This window comes from Chaetodon auriga, chromosome 10, assembly GCF_051107435.1.
Source record: "Chaetodon auriga isolate fChaAug3 chromosome 10, fChaAug3.hap1, whole genome shotgun sequence".
NCBI lineage: Eukaryota > Metazoa > Chordata > Actinopteri > Chaetodontiformes > Chaetodontidae > Chaetodon > Chaetodon auriga.
This window is the reverse complement of record NC_135083.1, coordinates 6,268,183-6,294,120: the sequence shown is the minus strand read 5'-3', so window position 1 is coordinate 6,294,120 and position 25,938 is coordinate 6,268,183. Positions and strand designations below refer to the sequence as shown.

General features: G+C 46.9%; 1 protein-coding gene across 3 annotated transcripts; it reads right to left on the bottom strand.

The window, feature by feature from the left end:
* Nucleotides 1-1,742: 1,742 nt before the first annotated feature.
* On the bottom strand, nucleotides 1,743-24,751 carry LOC143327632 (segment polarity protein dishevelled homolog DVL-1-like). 3 transcript variants are annotated; one of them, XM_076742084.1, is made up of 15 exons: nucleotides 24,282-24,751; nucleotides 18,984-19,053; nucleotides 16,426-16,547; nucleotides 13,758-13,876; nucleotides 10,104-10,242; nucleotides 9,278-9,371; nucleotides 9,098-9,167; nucleotides 8,826-8,965; nucleotides 8,294-8,370; nucleotides 7,401-7,501; nucleotides 7,170-7,247; nucleotides 6,910-7,044; nucleotides 6,152-6,319; nucleotides 5,825-6,040; nucleotides 1,743-3,794 (listed from the first exon to the last, which is right to left on the bottom strand). In XM_076742084.1, the coding sequence occupies exons 1-15, from the start codon at nucleotides 24,449-24,451 to the stop codon at nucleotides 3,274-3,276; spliced, it is 2,220 nt and encodes a 739-aa protein (XP_076598199.1). In that variant the 5' UTR covers nucleotides 24,452-24,751; the 3' UTR covers nucleotides 1,743-3,273. The 3 variants fall into 3 exon arrangements, with proteins under 3 accessions (XP_076598199.1, XP_076598200.1, XP_076598201.1); XM_076742085.1 differs by having other exon boundaries at nucleotides 7,434-7,501; XM_076742086.1 differs by lacking the exons at nucleotides 13,758-13,876; nucleotides 16,426-16,547; nucleotides 18,984-19,053; nucleotides 24,282-24,751 and adding an exon at nucleotides 10,576-10,817.
* Between the last annotated feature and the right edge of the window lie 1,187 nt (nucleotides 24,752-25,938).

Sequence of the window (25,938 nt, the reverse complement as noted above, 5' to 3'; positions counted from 1 at the left end):
GCCTTCACCGTGGCTCGATTATATTTAATTTCATTTGGTTTTTACTCTGTGGTTTGTCAAGCAAAGCTGAAGCTGATGTCATTGTGTGGGGGACTTTCCTGCTTGTGTTCTACTATCATTGTCTCGGGGGAAACATTACAGGCTACTAGAAAAACAGAGGCAGCCTATGAAAACTTTGAGTGTATTTCTTTCTTGCAGTATAAAGGGGTTTTTATGTAAATCCTTTTAGAGATGATATCACATTATTTGGCATCTAGTCCATAAAATGAGGTCACAGTGAGGACCGAGTGCTGAGTCACGTGAATTTCTCCTGCTGTCACGAGTGTAGTTTAAGGGCGCTCAGAATTTTCCCTTCTCTTCTTAAATCACCTGCTGTCCTTAATGATCATAATGTGACTGGGGGTGTAAATGCTTCAAATTCCCAATGCTTGAAACCCGAGCTACATCAGCGACAGGGAAACCGAAACAGAAAGCACGAAAAGTGAAAGTGTGCCTTCCAAAAGCTTCTCTGGTTGTTGAGTAAACTCGGATTGCATGAATTACCATGTGCACGTCGCCAGAAGTTGATTGTCTGTTTCCTTTGAAAAGGGAAGCGCTGTTTCCTTACAGTAAGAACTTGGCTTTGGGAAAAAAAGACGGGAAATATACTGACTAATGATCAGGTGCTAGGTGACTCTTTATCACAATCCATCTGAGGAGTTTTAAACGTGTCTCATCCTCTGACTCAGCTTCGATCCAAGAGCGTAAAACAATACCGCAGACTCCTTCCTGCTGCGTCACGCTCACAATCATGATCGCAAGACTGACACTGAATGACATTTGGCACATTTGGCCTTTGGCATTCTGAAGCCATCAGTCTCAGCATGCCAGGGTTCCCCTACTTTAAGAGCGCACACAGGTCACCTGAGAGTCGGCACCTCGTCTTCCTCCCACGCACCCCCGGCCAAGAAACACCTCCCACACTTACCCTTCAACCTCCCCCCTAAATTCAGTTATGAAGCGCAGTAAACTCCTAAAGCTCAATTAACATAGCGGTGCGGGAAATGCGTTTGAGCCGTTCGGTAAGCGGTGTAGTAATCATGTTCATTCTGCTGGTAAATGAGTGCGCGTGGATTCTCATGTAGGCTGACATCAGCCACGGAGAGTCAAACTGCAACTATGTCAGCTGTGACACTAGTCCGGGTCAATCCGGGACTACATGTTTGAACCCCTTCAGATCACTGTGATCTTCTGGGGGCTGCTTCTTTCGTATAGTGCTTTTAATCTACAGGCGAGGGAGTCGCAAAAGGGCCTTGACATCACTTCCTTCCTGACAAACGTCTTATGACACATCCCCCCTGCGCGGGGGAGTGCAGCGTCCCCGTCACACGATGATACCTTTAGGCATCTGTGGTCGTGGGGTCAAGGTGACTGGGGGTCTGCCTGGGTGTAGCACGCAGCTCAGGCTGTTGACAATAACGTCAGCCCACTCGGAAAGTACAAGTGGCAGCGCTGGTGCTCGGAAGTTCCACTCAGGGGCGTTGACTGTGAAAGTGTGAGGGCCAATGCGCTGCGGTCGGTGCGTTTGGTGCGGCGCGTCTCATACTTCATGTATCATGTTCTTGTACTTTTATGGCCGTGTGCTACCAACGATGGGTGGTCAGCTTGAGAAAAGACAGGCGTAAGTGGCATATAAAATATCGCCATCTAGCGGTCCTGCTAATAAAACAGGTCATTTTCACGGAAAATGCAGACAAAATATGTAACATATATATTTTTATTCATATATATAATAAATTTCTATGTACAATTTATTCTTCTTTTGTAAAGAAACAAAATTAAAGAGAAAGCTTTGATTGCAAACAGTGTTTCATACTAAAGGGAGGGAGAGACAAAATGGAAAAGTGCTCATAAAACTAAGTGTCTGTGTGTTATTTCCCTCCTGTAACTGAATTTTAGGTAGATGCGACAGGGGTTTGCCGTTGTTTTGCAAGGAGATCAGAATCTGGAGGGCAGGATTCCCCTTGAAGTCACTTTGCAGTCGTAAAATGAGAAGTGTCAGATGATAATCATTACGTGATCACAGACAGCTTCTAAGAGTTATCCACCACATATCGTGAGGCTTTGGCTTTTATCGCACGGACGTTTAGCGAAGCTCACGAAGGCAGACCGGTTTATCTCATTTTTTTGCGTCAACCCTTTTGAGTTTGCGTTCACAGCTGTGGTGAAGGTCCACTGTTTGTTTGCAATCCTGTTTGTAAGTCGATTTGCTTGCGTAACCAAAGTGTTATGAATGTCAGGGTTAAATCACTGACAGGAATAATGATACATTCGACGAAGCACAGCTAGGACAGTGGAAACTGGCCACTGATTCACAAAGGGTGATGTCTGATTGTCTGTCATTCAACCGCAGTAGACAAAGTATGACACCATCAATGCAACATGATCACATAAATAACATCACAAAAATCATCCAGTGTACGGATTCTTCTTTAGAACATTGGCAAGAGGCAACCCCTCCTCCCAATAATGGTAATACTTTAAACAAAATGTATTAATAAAACTTTTCTTTAAAGCAGTTGAGACAGTCATGCAATATGCAGCCTAGTTAAACTAATGGCTGGCTACAGGGCCTCCCTTCTGAAGTCGAAGAAATCCACCGTTCATGAACTGGTCAAGGTTAGCGTTTTAGTAGCTGGCAGGTAAGAGCTTAAATAAGCCTGTGACGGTGCCACAGCATCAAGGAAATGGGGCCGGAGGTTTGGTGTAACGCGCTAAATTATATCAGTACGCACAGATGTGAGTCAGTTCCAAGTTCTAGGCCCGGAGAAATGTTCCCAAGTGCGGGCTGTAGTTGTCGGTCTGGGTCTGGGGGATTGAGATCCAGGCCCAGCCAGTTTAAAGGTCTTGCAGAACAGAACAGAAAAGATCCTCGGTGGAGTACACACTCCCGAGGACGTCTGCGTGGCAGCTTTAAAGAATCACCACACTGAATGGCACTCACGTTTCACAAACTGTACACGTCACGTCAATACAAAAGAGGGTTTTCAGCCGCAGAGGACCCGTGCTTGCGTGTGTGAGAGGACCTCCTCCTGATGTGCGCTTGCTGCCTGTGTTCCTTTGCTTAGACATCACAGGGATAGACAGATAGCTGGGGGGGGGGGGGTGAGGGCCAGTCAGTGTCTACATCCTGAACTTAGAGACAGTCAGAGGACGAGGATTGAGAGGAGAGAGAGGAGAGGCTGACGGGGCAGAATTGTTTTGTGCTCGATGAGTTTTAAAGGCACTGTCCTGTCACATGATGTCAACAAAGAACTCACAGGGATTGCCCATAGCATGCTGGAAGGACTGGCGACTGGCGGTGAGCTCAGGAGGGACGGCTGCTAACTCTCTCCCGGGAGGGGCTCCAGGGGGCGTGCTGCTGCTGACCGAGGTCTTGGGGGCCAGTCGGGCCAGACAATAAGGGGGAGGCAAGCCTGGGGGGCCGTAGGAGGAGGCGTGGCTCCGCTCGCTGTGCGCACACGAGCCTGGCCCTGGCTGGGTGAAGGGGGCGTGGCTGTAGGTGAAGGGCGGGTGGCTGTTCTGGGAGAGAGAATGACTTCTGTGTGACTGACTGTGACTGAGGCTTGATCGGGCGTGACTGTGACTGGAGATGGCGTGGCTGTGATGGCTCATTTGGCTGGCGGACCTGTCACCGCGCCTCCCTCCGTGGATGCGGGGTTCTGACTCGCTGCATGTTGACCTTTGACCCTTCTCCTGTGGGGAGGAGCGTCTACCTTTGCCTGCGCTGGGGTTGGATCCACTGCTTCGGCTTCCTGTGGAGGAAGAAAAACAGGCGTTTTAGCTTCCACAGTTCAAGTATCCTTAACAATAATTACACATTGAGCAGCTCCGACTCATCAGCTACAGCTGATTTAGACCACCCGATTTTGCTAAAATCAGCAGGTCACACATTAAACAAAACAGACTGCAAAGCCTCCGTCAACTGCAACAGACACTACGGCACATTATTAAGTGACAGATCTTAATTGTTTAAGGTGTGACGACATAGTTTCTAGCAAGAGTCAACAGTCGAGGGCAAACATAATTATCTCAAAGGTTTCTTCCCCGAGTTGCACCTGCAGCAACTAACACCATGGGCTTCATCTGATAGTCATACAAACACTGAAACACTCACATATTATACACATGACATGATACACCTGCACCAGAAAGACACGACTGCACAGCACGTGGTGGATAATACAGAACGACGCACCAGATTTGTTCACATTGTCAGTTCTGTTTTAAAAGTAGCTTAGTGTCAGGTCTCAGTGCTGAGACGTCGTCACACTGATAGAGGTGTACCACGCTGTTGCACAATAAAACATTCCACGCCTCCCCTTCCGCCATGAGCCCAACAGTACTGGGTAACGTGGTGCATGATCGCCCCCTGTCAGTGAGAATGATAGCACAAGCCTCGGAGTGATCATCCTGCATCATGCACCTCCCAGCACAGTACGAATGCATGCCCAGAGGTGCAGAGAGGGAGAATGGACTGTCAGGAGAGTCACACATAGGATAGACATGGAACGAGGAATGGGACGGGCGGAGGGGGGGAAAGAAAAAAAAACAAAACCTTAAAGCCACAGTATGATAGGTGGAGAACGTTGAGCACGAGAGATAGAGAGGAGGAATAGAATAAGATGAAGAGGGCGAATGGTGAGATAAAGAGAGCAAAGAGGAGAGCAGCAGAGGAGGAGAGGGGGTTAGCAGGCTTACCGGTTCCCCCAGTGTCCTGGGACTACCTCCTCCTTCAGTCTACCGTTGCCCAGCAGAAACAGAGGGAACAACAGAATTACACACACCTCCCAGCCCAGCTCTACCTAATGTGCCCTACAAATGTGGTCCCTGTGGTCAGAACTAATATCACACCCATGGCTGATGTGGCTCTTTTCCTTGTCCCCCAACTAGAAAAATCTTCAAGGTATGGAAGAACTGCTCCTCAAAAATGCAAAAAAGAAAAAAAGAAAAAAACCTGCACACATGCACTCATTCAAACGAGCAGGCAGACACACAGTTACCCACGAACACTTGTTTGCAAGTGCCAAAAGAAACAAAACTACAAATTCATGTAAAACACATCACATGACTATTCTTGTCATCTCTGTCCTTCCACGTTTCAAAGGAAAAACCGACGAACCGGCTGGAAGCAAGACGTGACGATGAATCACTCAAAACGATGAAAATTAGACTGATAAATGGTAACATGGAACTTACCATTATCTGTCTGGATTGCCTGGTTTAAAACGTGTACTGCAAGCACACTATCACAGCCACCCACGGACGTACTGCACAAACCCCCCTGGTTCTCCACTCTCCCTCAATGCAGATATCAAAAACCATGCAGCAGCAACACAAAGCACGAGCACGTTCTGATTCAAAATGAAAACAAAGGATCATTCGAGAACTGATGAAGAGGGATGGACTCGAGCTGGCGATTTGTAAATCACACGGCCGATCACATTCTTTTTTTTCTTTTTTTTTTTTGCGTGTACACACCCAGTACTGCAGAGCTGTCCGCTGCATGACTCAAGATGCTCATGATTGACCTTGACAATACAGGACGCGTTTTAGAATACACATTTAATTAATCAGAATGCAATCCAATGTCAACTTCTTGCCCAGTGAGCCAGAAAGGAACATTAGCGTGAGTCAGACACTTGTCAATGCTGACGTCATATGTCAGGAATACTTAGGTTAGGGAGAATGTCATGTTGCATGTTGAGTCAAATTATCACATTAATTAATCAAAGGCTGATGGCGAACTCAAAGGCCCGTCTTGCCCCTCCCTCTCAGTACTCACCCTCGCTGTGTTGGCTGCCTGCGCTCCCACTGTGGAAACTGTGGCATGGGTCTGAGTATCCTGGCGGGAAGCTGGGGGGTGCGGAGGGGAAGGGAGGGTAGGGGAATGGCTGCCCGCCCAGGGGCCAGGGGTTGCTGGTGGGAGGGAGCGGTGCCAGAGTGTCCTGCTCAGAGCCTCCGCCGCTGGATCCCTCATTTAAATTGAGTGCTGCCATGTCTTATGGGAGAGAAAACAGAACCAGAGGAGGAGGGATTTAGTACAGTCCTTCTATTCATAAGCCAAACACATGGAGCTGCATTATTGACACACTGAGAGGAGTGGCAGTACTTTGGCAGAGGTCCCCGAACGTATAGTAGCACTGCTCGGAGAAGGTGATCTTGTTGACGGTGTGTCTCAGGTAGCCATGTTTCAGCAGACTGCTCGCGTACTTCCTCGCATCCCGCCGGTCCTTGAATCCTTCTACTCTGGAGTAGAGCCAGTCCACCACGTCAGCACCTGACACAGCAACAAGCACACGCAGACATGTAGGCCCCTGCTCTAATGTGTTGAACAGATGCTAAAAATACCATCAGTGTGCAAAACAACCACAGTGGACAAGCAGCACAATGTTGTAAGAACTCTGAATAAAGTTGATGGAGTTGATGCCGACACTTTTCAGGCCTCAGACTTTGACTTTGTGGTGAAAAACTTGCATAAATGAGCTGCAACTCTGATGCTATTTCTATGTATTGCATCTTATATAAACAACCTCAAAGAAATGATTTGAGGGACTTTAGGAAAACGGGCATGTGGTTACAAATTTAATCATTTTCAGAATTCATGTTTCAAATTTCACTCTGTAATTCAACTTTGGACTTTTTAGGAAATGGCAAACAAACATAGTAATTTGTTTTTGTTTTTTTGGGTGTTTATTTTAAAGAGTTACTGGGGCAATTCATCTCATAGACAGCACAGATCTGTGTATTTAACCTACGTGCATGCATGTCTTACAGTAAACTACATTAAGAAACTCCAAATCTTAGTCTACACGACACAACGTTTGGCCTGTCGCTTTGTGTGTGCACACGCGGCTCGGCTTTTCTCACCAATAACAGCATTGGCGATGGTGATCTTCAACCACATCCTGTCTCGAATCTCTAGGCCAGAGTCGGGCAGCTGCATCACTTTGACGATGGTTGCCATGTCTGTTTTACTTGCAGACAGAGGCAAGTCATCAAACTCTGGCATGGGAGAGGAGTTTGTGAGAAAATGCCGACAAGTGGAACTTTTCAGTCATTCAATGAGTGAGGTCATCATGATGGATGTTTCATGGTGTGTGATGCAGGTGGTGTTTGGTTGTCTTTACCGTAGTGTGGGTAAGGCCCTGTCAAGGCGGTGGTGTGAGAAATCCAGGCTGCAGGGTCGATGGGTCTCACTGGCTCGGCTGAGCAAATGCAACAAACGAGGCAACTTTGATAAAACATCATCCAGTTCAAACCTGATCGGGGACAGCAGGTACGCTGCCCCACATTTAACTGAAACAAGTTTGATTTGGTAAAATATGTATTTGCGAAGGAAAAATGAGACGTCTACCCACGTGATCGTAACATGGCACTTGTGTCTGTCTTACCACGAGGGATGGTGAAGTAGCTTCGTGGAGACGGGTCCCAACATTTGGCAACAGTAAGACTAATGGGACTGGAGGAGAAACATAAAAACCAGTTTATCATTTTCTGATAACTTTGCACCTGTGTGATGTGCATGTAACTATTCTCCTTCAGCGAGCCAAATAGTACATCAGGAGTGAAGAGACCACTGACCATTGAATGTATTAGTTATTGCCTCATCATCCTCTGTATGTCTTGTTTATTTTGTAGTTCTACTTAATGTTTCTTTGTCTTTCCCCTCTTCGAGCTGTACGTCCTGCTTGAGTGTTTAAACCGGAGTCAGATCCCTTGTATGTGCACGCATACTTGGCCAATAAAGCTGATTCTGATCACTTTGCGTTACACAGCTGTCAGATGTGTGAAACGGTCGATGTTTATCAGCTCTACTGTTTCAATCACCAGTTCAGAGATCAAGTCACTGTTTTGCGGTGGAAAGTACCACCAGTCACATCACAAGACAATCTGCATATTCACACTGTGAATATGTGAGTTTTAGTGTGCACGTTACTCTATGTGCCGTAAAAGCTGGCTCTACACGAGGCAGGAGAGTAACTGAGTAACTGAACAAACATGCTGTTTAGGCAACAGTGGACAAACTGCAGGGACACGCTTGTATTTTACAGTCATGATTTTCTCAATAGTCTTTCGTCTGATTCTTTAAATCCTTTGAATACCCAAACAGCAGCCCGTCTGATTAACCTGTTAGTCTGAAGTGTAAGATTACACCCTGCACAGACGGAGTTATGCTCTCAGTGTGATAATCTTCTGCAGCGGAGAGTTAAGTAATCACAATGCTCCGTCTGAGCCAGCCGTGTGTCCTCACCCAGTTTTGGAAACAATCTCTCTGAGGATCCTCACGGCGTCGTCATTGCTCATGTTCTCAAAGTTTACATCATTCACCTGGTTGGACAACAAAGTACATAATTAATTCGTTATGTTAAAATCACATCGCATGATTCTGCAGTGCTTTTCTGAAGCTCTGCACCTGTGTCTCTGCAGTGGCATCGTACGCATGCAAATCCTGAACTGCTCTATGGGAAAACACAGTCAAATTAAAACCTATATTGTGAATGTCGAGACAGCAAATTGTAATCAGCCGTCGTGTGTTTCATAGTGGGCGTAGCCGCAGCGCTCTCTTTCTCAGAGATGAGAAGAGAAGCCACAGCAGGAAGGAAAAGGAGAGGCAGATTTACAACTTTGACAAAAGAGCCTCGGAGCGGAAGTGAACGAGCGAACAGTGAGGTTCTTAATTGGTCACAAAAGAAATGGAAATTCAGTCTCGTCTTTATGCGTCACGTTCATCTTTCACACTGTACAAAGAGCAGCTACAGCAGAGGTGTTTTCAGCATGTGTACCTGGAGGAGCATGTCTCCAGGCTCTATCCTTCCATCGGCAGCCACAGCTCCTCCTTTCATGATGGAGCCGATGTAAATGCCACCGTCTCCCCGGTCGTTACTCTGACCAACAATACTGATACCCAAAAAGTTGTACTTCTCTGTCGGGGAGAGAGAAGGAGGAGAATGAGTGAAAGCACAGCATCAAGTCTGCAACACATTCTGATAATCATGCTTTCACATTAAAACTTATTTGTAAAAAGAAACCCTAGTTCTGGGAGAGTCAGGTTTACCCATGTTGAGTGTGACGGTGATGATGTTGAGGCTCATGGTGGAGTCTGTGATACTGCTGAAGGATGAAGACTGGAGGAGGAAACGGTGAGAAAAGCACATCAGAAAACAGTCAAGGTGGCTTAAAGTCTGCAGCATCTCTCATTTCAGCAGGGGCAGCGAGGTGCCTCCGAGGTGCTCACCCGGTCTATTTTGGCCACTTTGTGCCTCCGTCGGCGGCGTTTGTGTCGGCGCATCAGCTGTGAGGAGGAGCTCTGTTCTGTGGAGCTACTGAGTCTGAAACAGAAAGATAATGATAGCCAATGGAAGAAAGAGGAGACAAAGATATTAGGATATTATAATAAGAGGGTATATAAAATAAAAGATGTGGGCTGAGGGCTTTTTAAATAAATAGAAACCAGCACCTGAGTGGAGGCAAGATAACATCACTGTAATGTACTCTACACTGTAATATTTAACAGATTTAACTTAATGCAACTTATTTCTGTAGCTAATTAAGATTCAAAGTCCAGTAAATGTTGATGGATGAGCCTCAACCAACGCTGAAACAATGAGATGATTAATCAATTCATTGACTGAAAAATGACTAATCAGCAGCTGTTTTGATAAGTGATTAAGTCATTTATTCAGCAAACATGAAAATCTGCTAATTCCAGTTTCACAAATGTGACGCTTTCTGCTTCTTTGTAAATTGAATATCTTTGGGTTTTGGGCTGCAAAACAAGCAACATGAATATGTTGTACATCACCTTGGGCTCTGGGAAATTTTTACTAATTTCTCACATTTTGTGATTAATCAATAAAGAATAATAGATCAATGGATAATGAAAGTCTCAAAGATGATCAGAGCAAACTGTATTTAAACAGCTGAGCCATTGTGAATTAACATGAAAGATATTTTTGTGTTTTTTATGAAAAAACAAGATTGAGAAACAAACAAAATAAACAGCTCTGAGAGTCTGGATGGAGCAGAAACACATCTTGATGTGCGTGCGATAAGTACGTTACCTGCTGGCATCCTCGTCTTCCTCACTGTCGACGAAGGAGCTGGACTCCAGCTCGCTGCTCATTACTGAGGCGCTGTCGTAGCCCATGGCCGAGTCCCTCGCAGTGCGCTCTGATTTTGAGTGACCGTTGATGCGGGGGACTGGAGGGAGAAAGAGCAGAGCAGCAGTGAGTCAGACGGGGGGTCACGGCGCTCGTCGCGGGGTCAGATCAGAACGAGGGGATGAAAGTCCGAGTGTGTGAGAGCGGCAGAAGTGGATAAAGATCAGAGTGATCAGAGCAACACTGTGAGGAACAACAGAGCTTTAATCTGACACCTTTTAGCATTATTGGAAGCATGATTTACATTATATGATATAAAAATGAACACAGCTTGAGATTCACTTTAATACAGGCCTTACTGCAGAAAGTGCTACATAAATTCACTCTCAAACCTCCAGCAGGGTACGACCACCCGGTGCATCTCCATACGTACATTGCCAGCGAGGTGGCGCTGTCTCAGGGTAACAGCGGATTGGCTGGAAAGGCCTCATAAAGCGAAGAGGGCGTGGCAGCCAGCGCATTTGCCGAGAGCGAGCAAAACATTCCAGCAATGTGGTTGTTCCCATGGCAAGCTCCGCCCAGAAGGTGCTTTCGTGAAAGCTGAGCTGCTGAGCATAAGCGCTCGAATCAGCAGAGGGACATCCACTGTCAGGATTCACTCAAACATACTTCCACCCACGCTCGGAGGACTGTCACACCAGAGAAAACAAACATAAAAACAAGCGTGCAGGTTCGCCAAGCCAGGCTGAAATCTGTGTCTTTGTGCTGTGCTCCGTCTGCGCTAGCCGCTCTCTAAAACCGAGGCGGTCTCTGCCCACCCGCTGGCCGCTGACAGGCTTCACAGCTTATCTACAAAAGGGAATAAGAATAAAAATACTGTGTGGAGGGAGCGGGCAGGAGGAAAACAAGAAGTGAGTCAGCCACTTTTTGTCTAGACGTGAAACTTTGGACACAGTGACCTTTTCAGAAGTTGTGACATTTTAAAGGCTGGTGGTCAAAAAAAAAACATCTTATAGTGTCTCATTCTTTATGACCTGTGATCCTACAATAAATAAAAATGCACTCATTAGATAAAGTCATTTAAACTGGTCATTTCTTCGCTGGTGGGTTAACATTAAATAAACAAAATCAGCCAAAAAAAAAGCCCACAAGTACAATAAATCTCTCCCCACACTGCAAAACAAAAGCCCTCCCAGTCTGACTGACTTTCCATAATCTCAGTGGAAGGATCACAACAATGAACACCTGCATCAAACCCACCACAAAGTCAAACAACATCAAATTCAATATTCAAATGTTAAATATCATCAACGGAAACGCAACAAATCCGTCTCACCACAGCCGACAGCGCGCCTTCATCCAGCTCACAGATAAACTGAGCAGAGATTGAGGAGAAAGTGCCTCCTCCCTCCCTCCCGCCCTCCCACCCGTGGCACGTAACTATACAATGACTGCTAATCTGTCTCTGACCAATCGGACGATGTTATTCTCCAAAACAGAGATAATATGGGATTTGAGATGATGTGCTGTCCTCTCACGTCTCTGCCGCAGGTGAAAAAAACACCATCAGGTTATTGAAAGCCTGAACGCTCTTGGCAGCGTTGCATCACGAAAAATGATTTTAAGACGCTTTTCGTCAGTTTCACCAGCTGTTTTTGCGCTTTGCGTTAATACTTTGATTCAAGCATAAGTGCTTCCGCTTAGCCATGTCTTCTTTGACCTCAACCTTAAATCCCAGCACCACCGAACAACCTAATGTTTAATGGCAATGTTCTCTTTCAGGGTATTAAATGCTCTCTGCTACCACGTAACAACTGAATATTAGGCTCTTGTCTTACAACAGATCATATCCCATAACTCCTGAACACCTGTTCACCCTCCTAAAATGCTCAACTGATGCATTGTTGAGCATTCACTCTCAAACGCCACAGCGCAGACAGAAAATAAGAAGGGATACGTTTACCAGGCCGGAGCACTTCAACCGATCAGCCAGCATTCACACAGAAACACAATCACTTGAAGCGTGTGTATAAGGTGACAGGGGAATTCCTGCTGCTGCTGATGCTGCAGGCTGCGAGGTAAAGAGGCGGGGCCACTGGCTCCTTCTCTGTATGTTCTTACATCCAGGACATGTGAATATGTGACCGCAAATCCTGAGCCAACACAGCCAAAGTGAATTGCATTATATAGGGTCCTGCTTGCAAGATTTATGAGCCATGAAAGTGCTGGTAAAACAAGAGCGACCCACACAATTCCCCCGATGCTTTCACTTAATTTGAGCGAACGAAGTAGCAGCGGCGGAAACAGAAAGAGTGCGTGTGTGTGTGAGAGAGAGGGAGGGAGAGGAATAGTAATTCTGTTCTGTCCTCTGTATGGTTTGTGTTGAGGTCAGTGAGACGCAGAGGACGATGGAGGAACGCCTGCATCACCCACAAAACGACCCATGTGCGGCCGGCAGTTAGCAGCGGCGGCTTTGACGTGCTGAGCGCCAACAAAATGTCTTGAGCCAAGTCACAAACACGCAAGCTGCACGCGAGTGACGGACTCAGTGGAAACGAAGATGCACTCATTCTGTTCCGTAAAGTTAAATCTGTTTCCAGCACGCGAGACAGCTGCAGCTCTTCCTGCAACCTCAACCCGACACTGTATTCTGCCGTGCTAATTGCATAATGAGCCTGAAGTGCAGGATGGAGGACAGACAGAGAGAGAGAGATGGAGACAACTGGCTTTGTGGTGAGTCAAAACAACAGCAGAGTGCGAGCGTCACAAGCTGCTCGTTTACTATTTCCTGCCATTAAGAAAACAAGAGATTCGGCAAAAATGCCTGGCAAGTGCAGGAACACGAAGCAGATATTTCCAAATATCGCAGGTATGACTGTGCTGATTACAGTGAACACACCTTTTCCTGCAGCTCCAGTATACCCTGCTCTCTGTTGTGGACAGCACAGACATGTGATGGCGGCTGGCAGGCTCTCATTAAAAACAGCCCGTGAAGGAGAGCAGCTCTTTTGAAGGAGCAAGAAGAAAGCCGTCCTTCTCCAACCAGAATCAGTCCAACAGAAACCGCCGCAGTCAAATGCCAACCCAGATGAAGCAGATGTGTTTGCGCTTGATTAGCTTTTAAAATCTGGATTTCTTTTCCGGGTAAACAGTAGATGGTCGCATTTATACCTCAACAATAGCTGCAAAAGACTTTCCTCTGATATTTCCCAAAACACTAGTGTCTTCTGACAGGCTATAATCATCGTACAAGACTGGAGTGTGACTGGCAAGTGGAAAACAGCCTCTGACCATGAACCTGAGCCGCGCTCAGGAAACAGAAGAAGGACAATTATTGGGCAAGACATACAGAGAACTTATTCACTTCTTCCTTCCTTCATTCTTCCATCGCTCTTCTGAGAATCTGGATATCTGTGCGTGTTTCACGTGAACCCTGAGGGCCTTTTTTTTTCCATACATGTCTGCTGTCTGTCCACTTTTTTTTTGCTGGGGGGTTGACTTGTGCAGAGCAAGAAAGTCAAGAGTTGAGTGAGAGGCACTGAAATGTAATAACTTGGAAATGACAAGATGATTGCGTTTTTTAGGATCCATCTGTTCCCGGCTGATAATACTCACGCTCGGTCTCTCGAGCTCTCCGCCGCGCCCGCTCTCTCTCTCGCTCTCTGCGGTGGCTCAGGAGAGACTCCGTGCCCGTCTCGGTGTCCAGGCCATCTCGACTGCTCACCGCGTTGGCGCTGCAATACACGCATCGGAAAACTTCAGTCAGATTCATAACGATGTACAAAACACACAAGCTCTCTGTCTCTCTAACGGAAAGTCTTTCAAATGAATTCTCTAACCAGCCTGTGACCAACACTCCTGAACATAATCCCCGGCTACAATACACTCCTGTCTGTTATAATATCTGTTTGCCTGCCATTCAGCCTTCGGGGAATATGCAACTCATATTATGACTCAAATTCAATCCCTCTGGCCAAAATAGCAGTTTCATTGTTCTGCGGTATGTGATGTGTTTTTCACTAAGTGTCATTAATGACCAGACACCCTGAGAGGGAGCCATTCTGGACAATGCTGGCATTAATGAGACCTATTGAAAGCCCAGATGGTGCCTGGAGCGTGATTGGGAGAGAGACAGAGAGGGGAGAGTGACAGATTGCATAAAAAAGCGAGAAGTGGTAGATCAGGTGTGGGCTGAGCAATAAGCCGGCCGGTGCACTTTGGGTCCGGGAGGAGTCTGGGGGTTCTGGAGGGGCTGGGGGGCAGATTGTTATTCTGTCAAAGGGCTGGAGACGCTGTGGCCTCAGGCGTCAGGGTTAAGAGACTTACACAGCCACCGGGCACCGAAGAAACCTGAAGCAGGTGAGAACTCCTCAACCCTGTCAGTCTGTCACACACACTTAGACATGTGCAAAATGCACCTTACACCTACATAAATAATCCCACTTGCATGCAGGAGCATTCATGCGTTCATGCACTTGTGACACAGCTCATATACAAGGAGTGTCCTACTCATACGTGTGAACAAAACGAAAGAGGCAAAGAACACAAACATCATCCTGCAATGCTTTAAAAACAACACTGTCACACACCTCAGCAGCAGCGCGTGGATGATCAATGCAAATTAAAAACACATGAGCGGACAGGAAGCAGCGTCTGCTGCGTTCCCTCAGCGGGATAAAGTGCTCAATGAGGCGTGGGTTCATGTTTCTGCTGAGGAGTATTAATGGGCGCACCTGGGCCGGGCTTCAGCAGCACAGGTCAGTGCATGTATGCAAATATCAGTGAGGATGCATAGTTTGGATGCATTTCTATTGGTGGTGATTGGGAAGCAGTGTGGTGATTGATGCGGCGGCTGCCTGTCAGGCTGTCGATGGCTGCTGACCAGCCGGGCGGCAGGTCTGCTGATCCGAGGGGAGATTATCCAAGGCGCTAGGCTGCAGCTGTGAACAAATGCCACCCCCTTTCAACTCCCCCACCCCCCGATCCTCTCTGCTGCCAATCGCCACCCCCTCCCTCTTGGGAAATGGAGATGGGTGCTTTTAATGTCCGTTAATCCGGATTACCAGGCAGAGGCACATCAGTTGTGTCCATTCTCAGCCCAAAACACCTATTCTGTATGCTCATCAAATAGAGCCATTCACGCCGACAAACACATGAAATGCATGAATAAAGCACAAAGAGAAATGAAGCGGTAATAATATTCTAGCTATTTACAGACAGAGGAAAGGGTGGAAGACTGGATTCATTTCAGAAAGAGAGGAGGTTCGCTATAGGGAATTCACCACGCTGTTTCTCAGAGAGAAAGGCCTGCCTGTCTGACTCAAAGCGAGAGAGAGAGAAAGGGAGAGTGAGGGAGGGGGCGGGAGGGGGGATTATGTGGGGTAAGGGGGCCGGCACACTGCCGGTTTGCTCCACAAGGTGGCGTCAGGCATAGTGAAAGCTGGCCGGGAACAATAAAATCATCAGGACAGCTGACAGCTGAGCAGCGGGGAGCAGCCCATAGAGGGCAAGAGCGAGCTAAGATGTCAAACACTGGATAAAGAGATACACTGAGACATGACAGATTGCATGTTCTCAATATAGAGCTTCAGCCATATTGCTCTCGCGCTGTAATGGCAACAGCCCTCGCCCTTACTGCCCCCAGCCCTTTTAGCTATATTTAGCCTGGGACTCCTCCTTCTCAAGTGCAGTGATATTCTCTTATCTGCCAGTTTGAAATCAAAGTCTGGGCTCAGGTAATCGTCATCGAGCTGTCGAGAAAATCTCGCTTTTAGGCAGCAATTTGCTTTTGGGCCACATGCGCCTTTATCAACCGAGTATGGATGAATGCGCTTAGTGATTGAATACAATGGGCCTCACTGAATGCCAGTATTTGCCTGAAGATGTGAAGGCTATTTCAAGAATCAGCAGCACTGGCGGCGTACGCTCCGTGTTTACATAGATGAGCGGGCTAACGCCTTACTCCATGGCTGAGTGGGTGGGAGGGAGCATGCACACTAGTGGGAAAAATACTCACACCCATGCACGTTCACACAGCCGAGCTTTAGCACATACTTCATGCCATAATTCACACACAGGCGTATAGACCTCCTACACCTCCCATACGAGCCCATGATGACAAATCTCTCTGATGAGCTTTCCACGTTCTGATTAGCACATATGGCACGCCGCGAAATAAAAAAAGGTCACCCAGTGCGCAGGGTTGTGTGCTTGAATACATCTGGCTACACGCCTGTGTGTGTGTAATCGTGCATATGTGACAGGCGGTAATCTGGACTCTTACTGGAAGGAGGGGGGCCGCGAGTCTCCGATGCCCCCTGTTCTCTCGAGAGGAGGGGGCAGCTCTGGGTGGCTCTCCGTGCACTGAGATCCTCCATCAGAGTGGGCGCTCTCCGCCAGGACCAGCTGAGACAGAGAAGTGGGAAAGATTCGTTAGACATCAGATATATTCAGCTCCGGGAGAAGCACAAACAACAATAAATATTTTGCCGAGCGATGCAGGCCCCATTGTGCAGAGAGGAGATCAAAAGCAACCGCGACAGACTCAAAGACGAACGCGCAGTGATGCCGGCACCAGAGACAGGCACATCATGAGGAAAGGCCATGAAATGAGATGCTGCGAAGAGGCCTGGAGACGACTGGTGGCAACGCATAAACAACTTGAAAAACACAGCGAACGACGCAGAAACTTGAAAGACCTCGCTGCTTTTACCCGACTGAGTGTCAGCACGGAGGATGATGCGCGATGACCCACAGACACAACCACCCTCCTTTCATCTGAGCCACAATAATGAAAGTTAAAGGAGGCAGCCGTGGGAAGACGAACATCTGTACGGACTGTGATGATTCTAATGCGAGCGGCGGGATTCACAGGTGTCGCTAAGGTGTCACTAGATTCTTAAATGAAGCCCGTGGGCTGCTTTTCTTTGCTCCGTTTCAAAGACTGAAAGCATCTCTGCGTTTTCCATCGCTCTCTGTGGCTGTGTGCTGCGTCGGCTGCGTGCTCACTGGCTTTCTGTCTGAAACACATTAAGAATGAGCAGATTTCACTCTGGTTCTCCAGCTTTATGGAAAACTGCTTTATGAAACAATATTTTCTGTGTTTGACAGTATTATAAAGGAAAAATACCTCCACACTCTGAAGTCCTGCTGTTGATTCCTGATCTTTTTCCCAAACTGAACTTCGGTATACTGCAGTGTGTGGAGCTCATTGAGATTATCTTAAGACAACATGAGGGCTGTGGACAGCCTGATGTGACTGAGAGGAAGTAACTTTTAATGGAAATACTACATTTTTTCATGACATTGATGAAGAAACTGCACTCTGTCTGGCCCCTGTTCAGATTAGTGCTTCCCTGCATACTTTACATAGTGTACATTTGCCAAAAATAATACAATATTTCAAGATTTCTTGAGTAAGACTTTACATTTGCATTAACAGTACAGGGGAGTTCATAGCCTGAATTGACCAACCACAATAGCTGTTAGCGTATTCAACTAAGTTTTTAGGTTTCACCTCTTAGGAAAAGAGGCAGCATGTACACTGACAACGTGTTTACATTCATTTTTAAACATATAAAAACAGAAGGCAAAAGAAATACACATCGAGATCACCGCCTCAAACGCCCTGCCAGTAAACATGCCGCGGCGTAGATTGATGGAACAATAGCTCACGCTCGCCGTAACTTTAAAGCAGTCAGAGGTAATGACTGCCGGAGGAGGTGATGTAAAGATTTATCACTGTAGATGGAGCTCAGAGAGATGCTGATGGGTTTCAGTCCAATACCAGTTGGTAGCAGGGTGCTGGTAGCTGTGTCCAACATGTTTATCCTGTTTGAAATACAGCTAAAACCAGCATGCTTCTAATTACATTACAGAGGTGGGATTACAGGGTTTTAGGGTGATACAAGGTTATGAAACTATGTTATATTTTGGGCACTTCCTGTGCAAAATTTAATGCAAATTTTAAAAAAAACCCCATCAACATCTTTGTCAATCCCCTCTTAACAAAAACGTCTGGTTTAAAGAAGACTGGGAACCGCTGGTGTGAAGTGTGGAGTCATTCTGGTGAATCAAATGTGAACAAATCGGGCAGAGGCATACATTTTGGGCTGAGTGGTTGCTTAGTGAGACCACATTTAAATTACACACCACATGTCGTCATCATCGCCGCTGCTTAAGTGATATTGAGCGAGACCGTCCTTAACAACTCAACAGCCACCGCTGTGTCACTGAGCCTGACCTCTGACCTCCCTGTGGAGGGCAAGCAGAGTAATGAATTCCCCCAAGGGGATCGATGAAGTATAATATTTATACACTGGGTTGTTAAACGGGGACAAAAAAGCCACCAAGTAGATTAAATGTGCAGCCTGCCAATATTTATAGGCAGAGCTGTAACCTGTGTTTTCTGTTCTGGACTAGAGCGATGATTAAGATGTAAATCCTGCTCTAACATGACAGATTGATCTGATTTAAAATACCTCATTGTCCCTGTGGGGAAACTTAGGCTCGCAGCACTGTTTAGCTCCCATAATTACAAATCACTATAAAGCTCCAGAAGCCATTAGAACAGCTGATATTTCCTGTTTCAGTAGGCAAACTCAGCTACCTCTGTCTGTATTTTGTAACAGCAGCGAAGGCTGACATGAAATGGAGTCACTCACACCTATACAATACTGCAGAATAGTGAGATGAAGGTGAAGTGGGTTTTAAAAAGCTCTGTGGAGGCGTTGCACGGCTGCATTTATATGATCCATGAGTGCCCCACATATCTTTGGCTCGAGCTGAGGCTGCACAGACAGGGGAGAAGGGAAGCGCTGGTGCAGCATCCATCTCACTTACCCAGGACACTACTCTCCCGTTGAAGCAGGGCAGCTTGGCGTTGTCATCGGAAATCTCTTCTTTGACAACCCTGGGGGACAAGCAGACAGATACAGTCAGGCTGAGGAAGAAGGACACAAGAGTCAGCTAAACAGCAGAGCACGGCGCAGCCCGGAGACACGTCCCTTCCCTGCCCAGCTGACACACACGGAGGGACGTCCACGTTTTCCAGAATTCACACATTTCACTTGGCTTCTAACCAGCTCTGCAGCCTCGCTAACACGGGCAAGCATGAGTCTCTGTCAGTGATTTATGGACATCATGGCTGTCTGTCCAGTAACATGAAGCAAAACACAGTGATAAGGGCCGTCAACCTGGCAAGGATAGGGCCATAAATCAGTAATGAATGGCTACAATAGTAAATCTGTGCAGGAGTGGATGTTTCACAATGATCCACCGCCAAACAGATAGACAGATGTGTTCCAGAGCTCATGTGGTAATATCCAATCATGTGTTCACAAAGTGGTGAACCTCGCTCCATCCTCGCTTGTGGACGGCTGAGCCTTTCCAGGATGCCCCTTTCATAGCCAGTCATGACACTGTCACCTGTTTACCTGTGGAATGATCCAAACAGGTGTTTTTTGGAGCATTCCACATCTTTCCCAGTCTTTTGCTGCTCCTGCGAGGTAAAAAAGTTAAATATATTGTCTTTGTACTGTTTCCAATTGAGTATAGGTCAAAGAGGATTAGCGAGGTATCACATTAAAACCCCATGTTCTGCACAGGGTCCCAACTTTTTTTAGAATCTGGGTTTTATGTGGTGTGTGTAGGAAAATCCTCAGAGCTGCGACAACAGGGCGTCAAGGCACAGGAGTGTTTATTAATAGAGCGATCCCGAGTTCGAGCCTCCCTCAGTGTGTTCGTCTTTGGCTGTAAATTCCCTACAAAAATACCTTCCAGTTACCCTTTGACCTGCTGGGACACAGTTCAGCTGCAACCAGTCACCACACCTGCTCGGCTCGTGTCACATAGATCAAGCCTGGACGGGCGCAGGAGGCGAGCCGGCAAACACCTGACATACACACTGGAGGCTAAAACACCCTGATATATTTACCAGCTTCTATTATAACTGCCTGTACTGTACGTCTCTATGCACATTTGTTTGGGGTTCTTGCAGAGGATTTTCCCAAAATTGGTACAACCACGCTTTTCTGAGACTTTGTGGAGATCTCACATTAGCTTCTTGGCTTTGAACACGGTGCATGAAAGGGGAGAGGCACGACTTTCGAGCAGCAGGAAAGCCTAAGAAGATTTCATGCAGGGTGTCTCTGACGGTGACTTTACAGCTTTCATTTTTTCCACTTCTTGTTTGCCAGAACTTCCCTGCGACTGAAATGATTAGCCAAGCTGGTTGTGTTTTCGTGTGCGCCGCTGCTGTGGGAGCTGTATTGCTGGGAGTGGTGGACGGAGATAACGCAGCCTTGTGGCTGGAACTGACGACCACAGAGCCTGCTGCTGTGGCCTGTTCCACCTCAGGGAGGAAAAGGGAGGAGGCGAGGGCCGACTCTGGCGGCTGCTTGTTAGGTAGGAAGTGTTTGCATCCTCTCTCGAGCTGCGTGACCAGCTGTAAGGTAACTCGTGAGGATGTGGGAGTGGCCCGTACAAACATCGGCAATGCTTCTCCGCTCGAACGCCTGACAGGAGCGAGGCTGCCTGCTCCACTTGCGCAAACAGACTTTGCTAATGTTACTGTATTTTTACAGCTCCTGACAGAACTGGCATGCAAAACAAATCTGCTGTGAGAATTGAAACCAGGAGGACCAACAAACACTTCCAACCATAACAGATGACGTCTTTCACATGCGGTAAAATACCCGTGGCCTGCATTCTTTTCAGCCTCCATCTGATATCAGGAGCAGTGTTAGTTCCACCCCGAACACTTAACAAGCTCAGAAACACACACACTCACTCACACACACACACACAAGCCGTATGCCCTGTTTAGAGAAGCATGTGTCTGGTGTGGGCTGCTGTCACAGATCTGACTCCTTAGAGCAGACAGCTTAAATAGGTCTTAACAGATTTCACAGGATAATGACACAAGATTTACCCTGGTGATCGCTGAATATTCCACTGCTGGGGATATTTGTGTAGCTGGGGAAGATTAGACGTGTTTGTTTATGCTTTGAGAGACAGAGGAGGGCTGGGTAGTTACAGCCCGAACCAGACACCGAGGGCAGGAGGAGCCGGTCAACACCGGCCAGCAGTCCAAGGACTTCGATGGGCTGATGCTAATACTACAAACAGGGAGGCAAAACATGTGGAGTCAAGTAAGATCTGAATAGATAGACTTCAACGTGACAGCTGAGTTCAACTTTAGCCATCTAGAAATCTGTTAATAGTATCCTGCGTACTCTCGATGTCACATCAAGCGCTGCAACCGTGTGATTTTCACATCACATCATCAAGTCTCACTTTGTTTTCCACCCATAATGTCACTATTTGACAAATACTGTACAATCGCGAGCACAATAAGAGCGCTGTTGTTCACGCTACGGCACGCAAATGCGGCATAACCTTCAAAATCGGTCCCAAATCCTCAGACAGCAAAAGCAGGCGAGGTGAGGCAGGGGTGCGTTTGTGCAAAAAGCTGCAGATTTTTGTCCTACAGGGGCTTAGCATCACTTCCTCAGCAGAAGAAAGATTCCCCGACCAGCCCCCCCTTATTTTCTAAGGCACAAACAAGACTGTTTCTTTCAGACCTTCAGCTTGGCTGCTTCCTCAGCTCCAGAGTGCCTCTGTGACTTGCATTATAGTGAGGTCTCAAACCCACTCACCACCAGTGGCAATGACAAAACGCCGTATCATCACCTTGAAGTCTCCGAAAAAGCCAAGTGGGTTGCTTCAAAACAACCCAGCCTCAATTAGTTTCCTGTCTTATGAATATTGATGAATGAATGAATGTTACAGGGGGAAAAAAAAAACCAACTGAGGTATGAAACGCGCACAAAGAAACGTGCATGGTGTAATCTGCCGTGCTCGGCTGCGTGAGCGGAAACGCCACAGCCCACGGTTGCACGTTTTTCCATAGGATTCCACAGAGAACTGCGACGGCTTGCTCTCTGCGGTAAGCTGAGGCGTTTTGGGGGCAAACCGTTTATCAAATTTGTGTGGCCATCGCTTAAAGAGCTGATTTTGCCAGCACATATGTAGCCCAGCAATCCCTTAAGAAAATGGCTGTTTTTTCCTGCACAGCAGGAGGTCTACTACAGAGGACCTTGCACTGACTGCTCATTTACATTTCAAACACTGTCTATAACTGCAAGGGATTTGATGTTTTCCCTCTCTGCTCAGCAGTCTTATTCCTCCCTAGCTAATTCTCCAGCAGCCATACTGTCTGTGTGTATGCAGTACAGCCAGCATGGCTACCACAAAGCGCTACTATCCTCTGTGCCTTTGACTGAGTTTGCTTCCATACTGTGCCAGTACCATACGGCACTCGCAGAGCCCGAATTTTCAACCTTAACTCAAAGGCGGGGATGCGGATGGAGACTCCTTTATAATCTGTGTATAGCAGCTCCATGTGAAAGCACAGCCGTGTGACAGTGTCCACTTCCTGGCGTAATTTAACAAGCTTTGTTGGTGCACATGCAGGAGCCGGTCGGCCTGCTGTAGCAGTGCGCTCAGCAACACGGAGCAACGTCTCCATGTGGAGAAAGCAAACACGCTTTGTTTGTTTCCATAATCTGCTTGTCGATCACCTGAGGCCTAGCGAGCGGCCCGGCCTGAGTTGCACTGCAGGCAGGAAGCCGGGGCTGGGGACAAAGCGGCGCACCGAGCCTAGCCTGCCACCAGGAAGAGCCAGTTTCCCTCACAAGGTCAGGCTGCAGTGGAAATGTGTGACGTTCGGCTCTGTAGACACAGCCTGCCTCTGCATTTCCTCCAGTCATGTTTGCGATTACAGTGCTAGATATTAATGCGTGTGCGCCCATGTATGACTGTTCAGACTGGAATGAGAAACAGGCACTGACAGAAATATGTCATCCTCAGCAGAGGCCCGATACAAGTAGAGCTCGCTGACCGAGAAGAGCCGAGGAGCTTTGCAGAGACCTGGTGTAACTCCTGAAAATCAGGCCGGGATTACAACAGAGAGAGAAAAAACAGAGAGAGAGAAGGAGGAAATATTTCTATTATTTATAAAGTCCGGCATCCAGCGGATTGAGGAGGCAGTTCCTGTGACTTTCTGGGGCAAAATTCACCGTGAACAATGAAAAAAAAAAGAGTTACAGCAAACATCAATTCTATTAGATTAGTTCACACTTCAATCATTTGTTAAAAAACTTCCTCTCGCATGACAAGTAGCGTGTTCTGACGTTCCATAAGCAATGCTGGAACATTATCAGGGGTTAAATTTGACTGTAGGCTTAACCATGCGTGTGATTCTCTCTCTTCTGATGACAGTATATGACCATACAGCATATTAAATGTCTAAATAACCTGAACAAATGCAATCAGTTGGCAAACAACCGCTGCCTCTCTGATTTGTCATGATTTAACCTACATGTGTCTCCTCAGGAATCACTTCTAATCAGCCTGTCCAGCGTTACTGGAATAACACAGGATATAATGCTCATTAGAAAAACAAGCTTGTGAGGACACGGTGCTGCTTGACAGATCTCCTCCTCTGGGGCAATTTATGCAAAAAAGTGGTTCCATGATTTCACAGCTAATGGTCACAATCACTGGCTTGTGGTTGCCATATTCCCTCGGGCTTCACCTGCAGTCCATTGTGTGAGGTCGTGTGTGGAGAAAGACAACTTGGGCTATTACAAGTGGATGGTAGCACAATTAGATTTTTAGCAGTCACCTTGCACGCTACAACACGCATGATCAAAACAGAACATATGCAACCTGAGTGGACGCTTTGTCAACACGTTTGAATCCCCCGTGTTTAATAAACTGACACGGGTGTGTGGAGGGGGGGGGGCATGTTGACACTAATAAGGGGAGCAGGGGTCTGGCTCTGTGCAAACCGTGCAGGGCTGCGTCATTAGGGCTCCGGACAGATCTGGTATCACTTCAAACACTCGTGTGTCTCCTCCACTGCGCACAGGACAGCCTGTAATAATGAGCAGGTGCCAGGAGCATGGACAGACATGGCACCGGAGCACTTTGCGTTTTACAGCGCTGCAGCCAGCGTCGCCTGATGTTGCCTATCGCGCTCCAGCAAATAAGCCTTTTCTCCTCCACGCTGCTATAATGAACAGCCAGTGAGCCAGACGAGCGGGCTAATAATAATCACAGACGGCGGCCACTTACCCAAAATCCTGGTCCATCGATTTGAAGAAGAATTTGTAGCTATTGACCGGTCGATTGTTGAGGACATTTTTAAAATCCGCTAAGGTGACTTTCTCCGGAGAAATGGACAGTTTGACCAGGTACGGAGTCTCCTCCTCGTCTATGTGATATATTATTTTAGTCTCCGCCATGAGAGTGAGGGGAGGACAATCATTGACACAGGAAAGGAACAAGGGTTGGCAGCGCAATAAACAGGCCTGCTATGTTACCAGCTACCCGTAGAATAACATAACAGCGTTCCCTAATACATAAACCAGTAGAGCCCTCGGTGGGAAATGCAGCTCCGTGTGTTGGACAAACGCAGCGAAAATCCAGACATAATCGCGTTGTGAGCGCCTGTATTCCTGCTCCGGTGTGAGTCGGTACGGTGGCTCCCTCGGCACTAAAACAGGAAGGGACAGTCCACATCCTTGCGATATGGAGTTGGGAATATTGCTATTTTTCACAGGCTAGGCTAATTGCTTAGACAGTGCTGTCATCTAGTGGTGTGGCTGGGCTGTGCGCAGGGCCGTGAAGCCGTCTCACACAACACGGACAGACTGTACGCTGCGTCCGTGAAGGCAACACATGGAACAAAGAGGAAGTGGACTGTCCTCGTGAAAACAGGGTTTTCTTTCTTTTCTTTTCTTTTTTTTTTTTAAATTATTGCTACTAACTCTGATATGACAGTAAAATATGACTTTGTGAAGCGATGGCAATTAAACTCAATTTAAATTCAATCCAATAAAATATACAGTCGTCCTCAAAATTATTCATACCCTTGCTAATTCTTGTGATTTTTTAATTTAGTGATGAAATGAATGCAATTTTTCAAGTTTGTGTACCAGTTATAAGTGACCAACAATTGAAAGAATGACAACAATACAAAATTCAAAAAAATCTTTATTTCAGAGGTATTTTATTGATGGATTCCCAAAAAATGCCATGTTCATATTTATTCATACCCTCGTCCTTTGTCTTTCTTTAATAGTCAATCGCATAGCCTTTGTTCTTTATGACTGCTTCTAGACGATTCTTGTACGTGTCTACAAGCTTCCTGCATGTCTCCTGTGGGATGTTGGCCCACTCTTCCTTGGCGAAAGCCTCAAGCTGGGTCAGATTGGTCGGTTTCCTAGCCATCACTCTGGTCTTCAAGTGATGCCACAAGTTTTCAATGGGGTTCAGGTCAGGACTTTGACTTGGCCATTCTAGGACGTTGACATCATTGTCTTTGAACCATTTCTTCACTACCTTGGCAGTGTGTTTAGGATCATTGTCTTGCTGGAACGTCCAGTTGTGGCCAAGCTGGAGTTTCTCAGCAGATTCCTTCACATTTTCATCAAGGATCCTGATGTAATCCTCCTTTTTCATGGTTCCTTGGACCTTGACGAGATTCCCTGTGCCACTGGAGGAGAAACATCCCCATAGCATTATGTTCCCACCACCATACTTGACAGTGGGCACAGTGTTCTTCGGTCTGTAGGCTTCTCCTTTCTTTCTCCAGACATACTGAGTATCCATATGGCCAAATAACTCCAACTTTGTCTCGTCAGACCACAGGATGGTTGACCAAAAGCTGGGATCTTGCTTCAGATGACGTCTAGAAAAGGCCAGGCGAGCTTCCAGATGCTTCTTCCTG

Bases quoted from the DNA above. Each gene is read 5' to 3' on its own strand.
- LOC143327632 (XM_076742084.1), bottom strand. From the start codon at position 24,451: ATGGCGGAGACTAAAATAATATATCACATAGACGAGGAGGAGACTCCG. The intron at 9,372-10,103 runs GTAACGTACTTA...TTTCTGTTTCAG, and splicing joins GAAGACGAGGATGCCAGCAG to ACTCAGTAGCTCCACAGAAC. The intron at 7,502-8,293 runs GTGAGGACACAC...TTTCTCCTCCAG, and splicing joins GAGATTGTTTCCAAAACTGG to TCCCATTAGTCTTACTGTTG.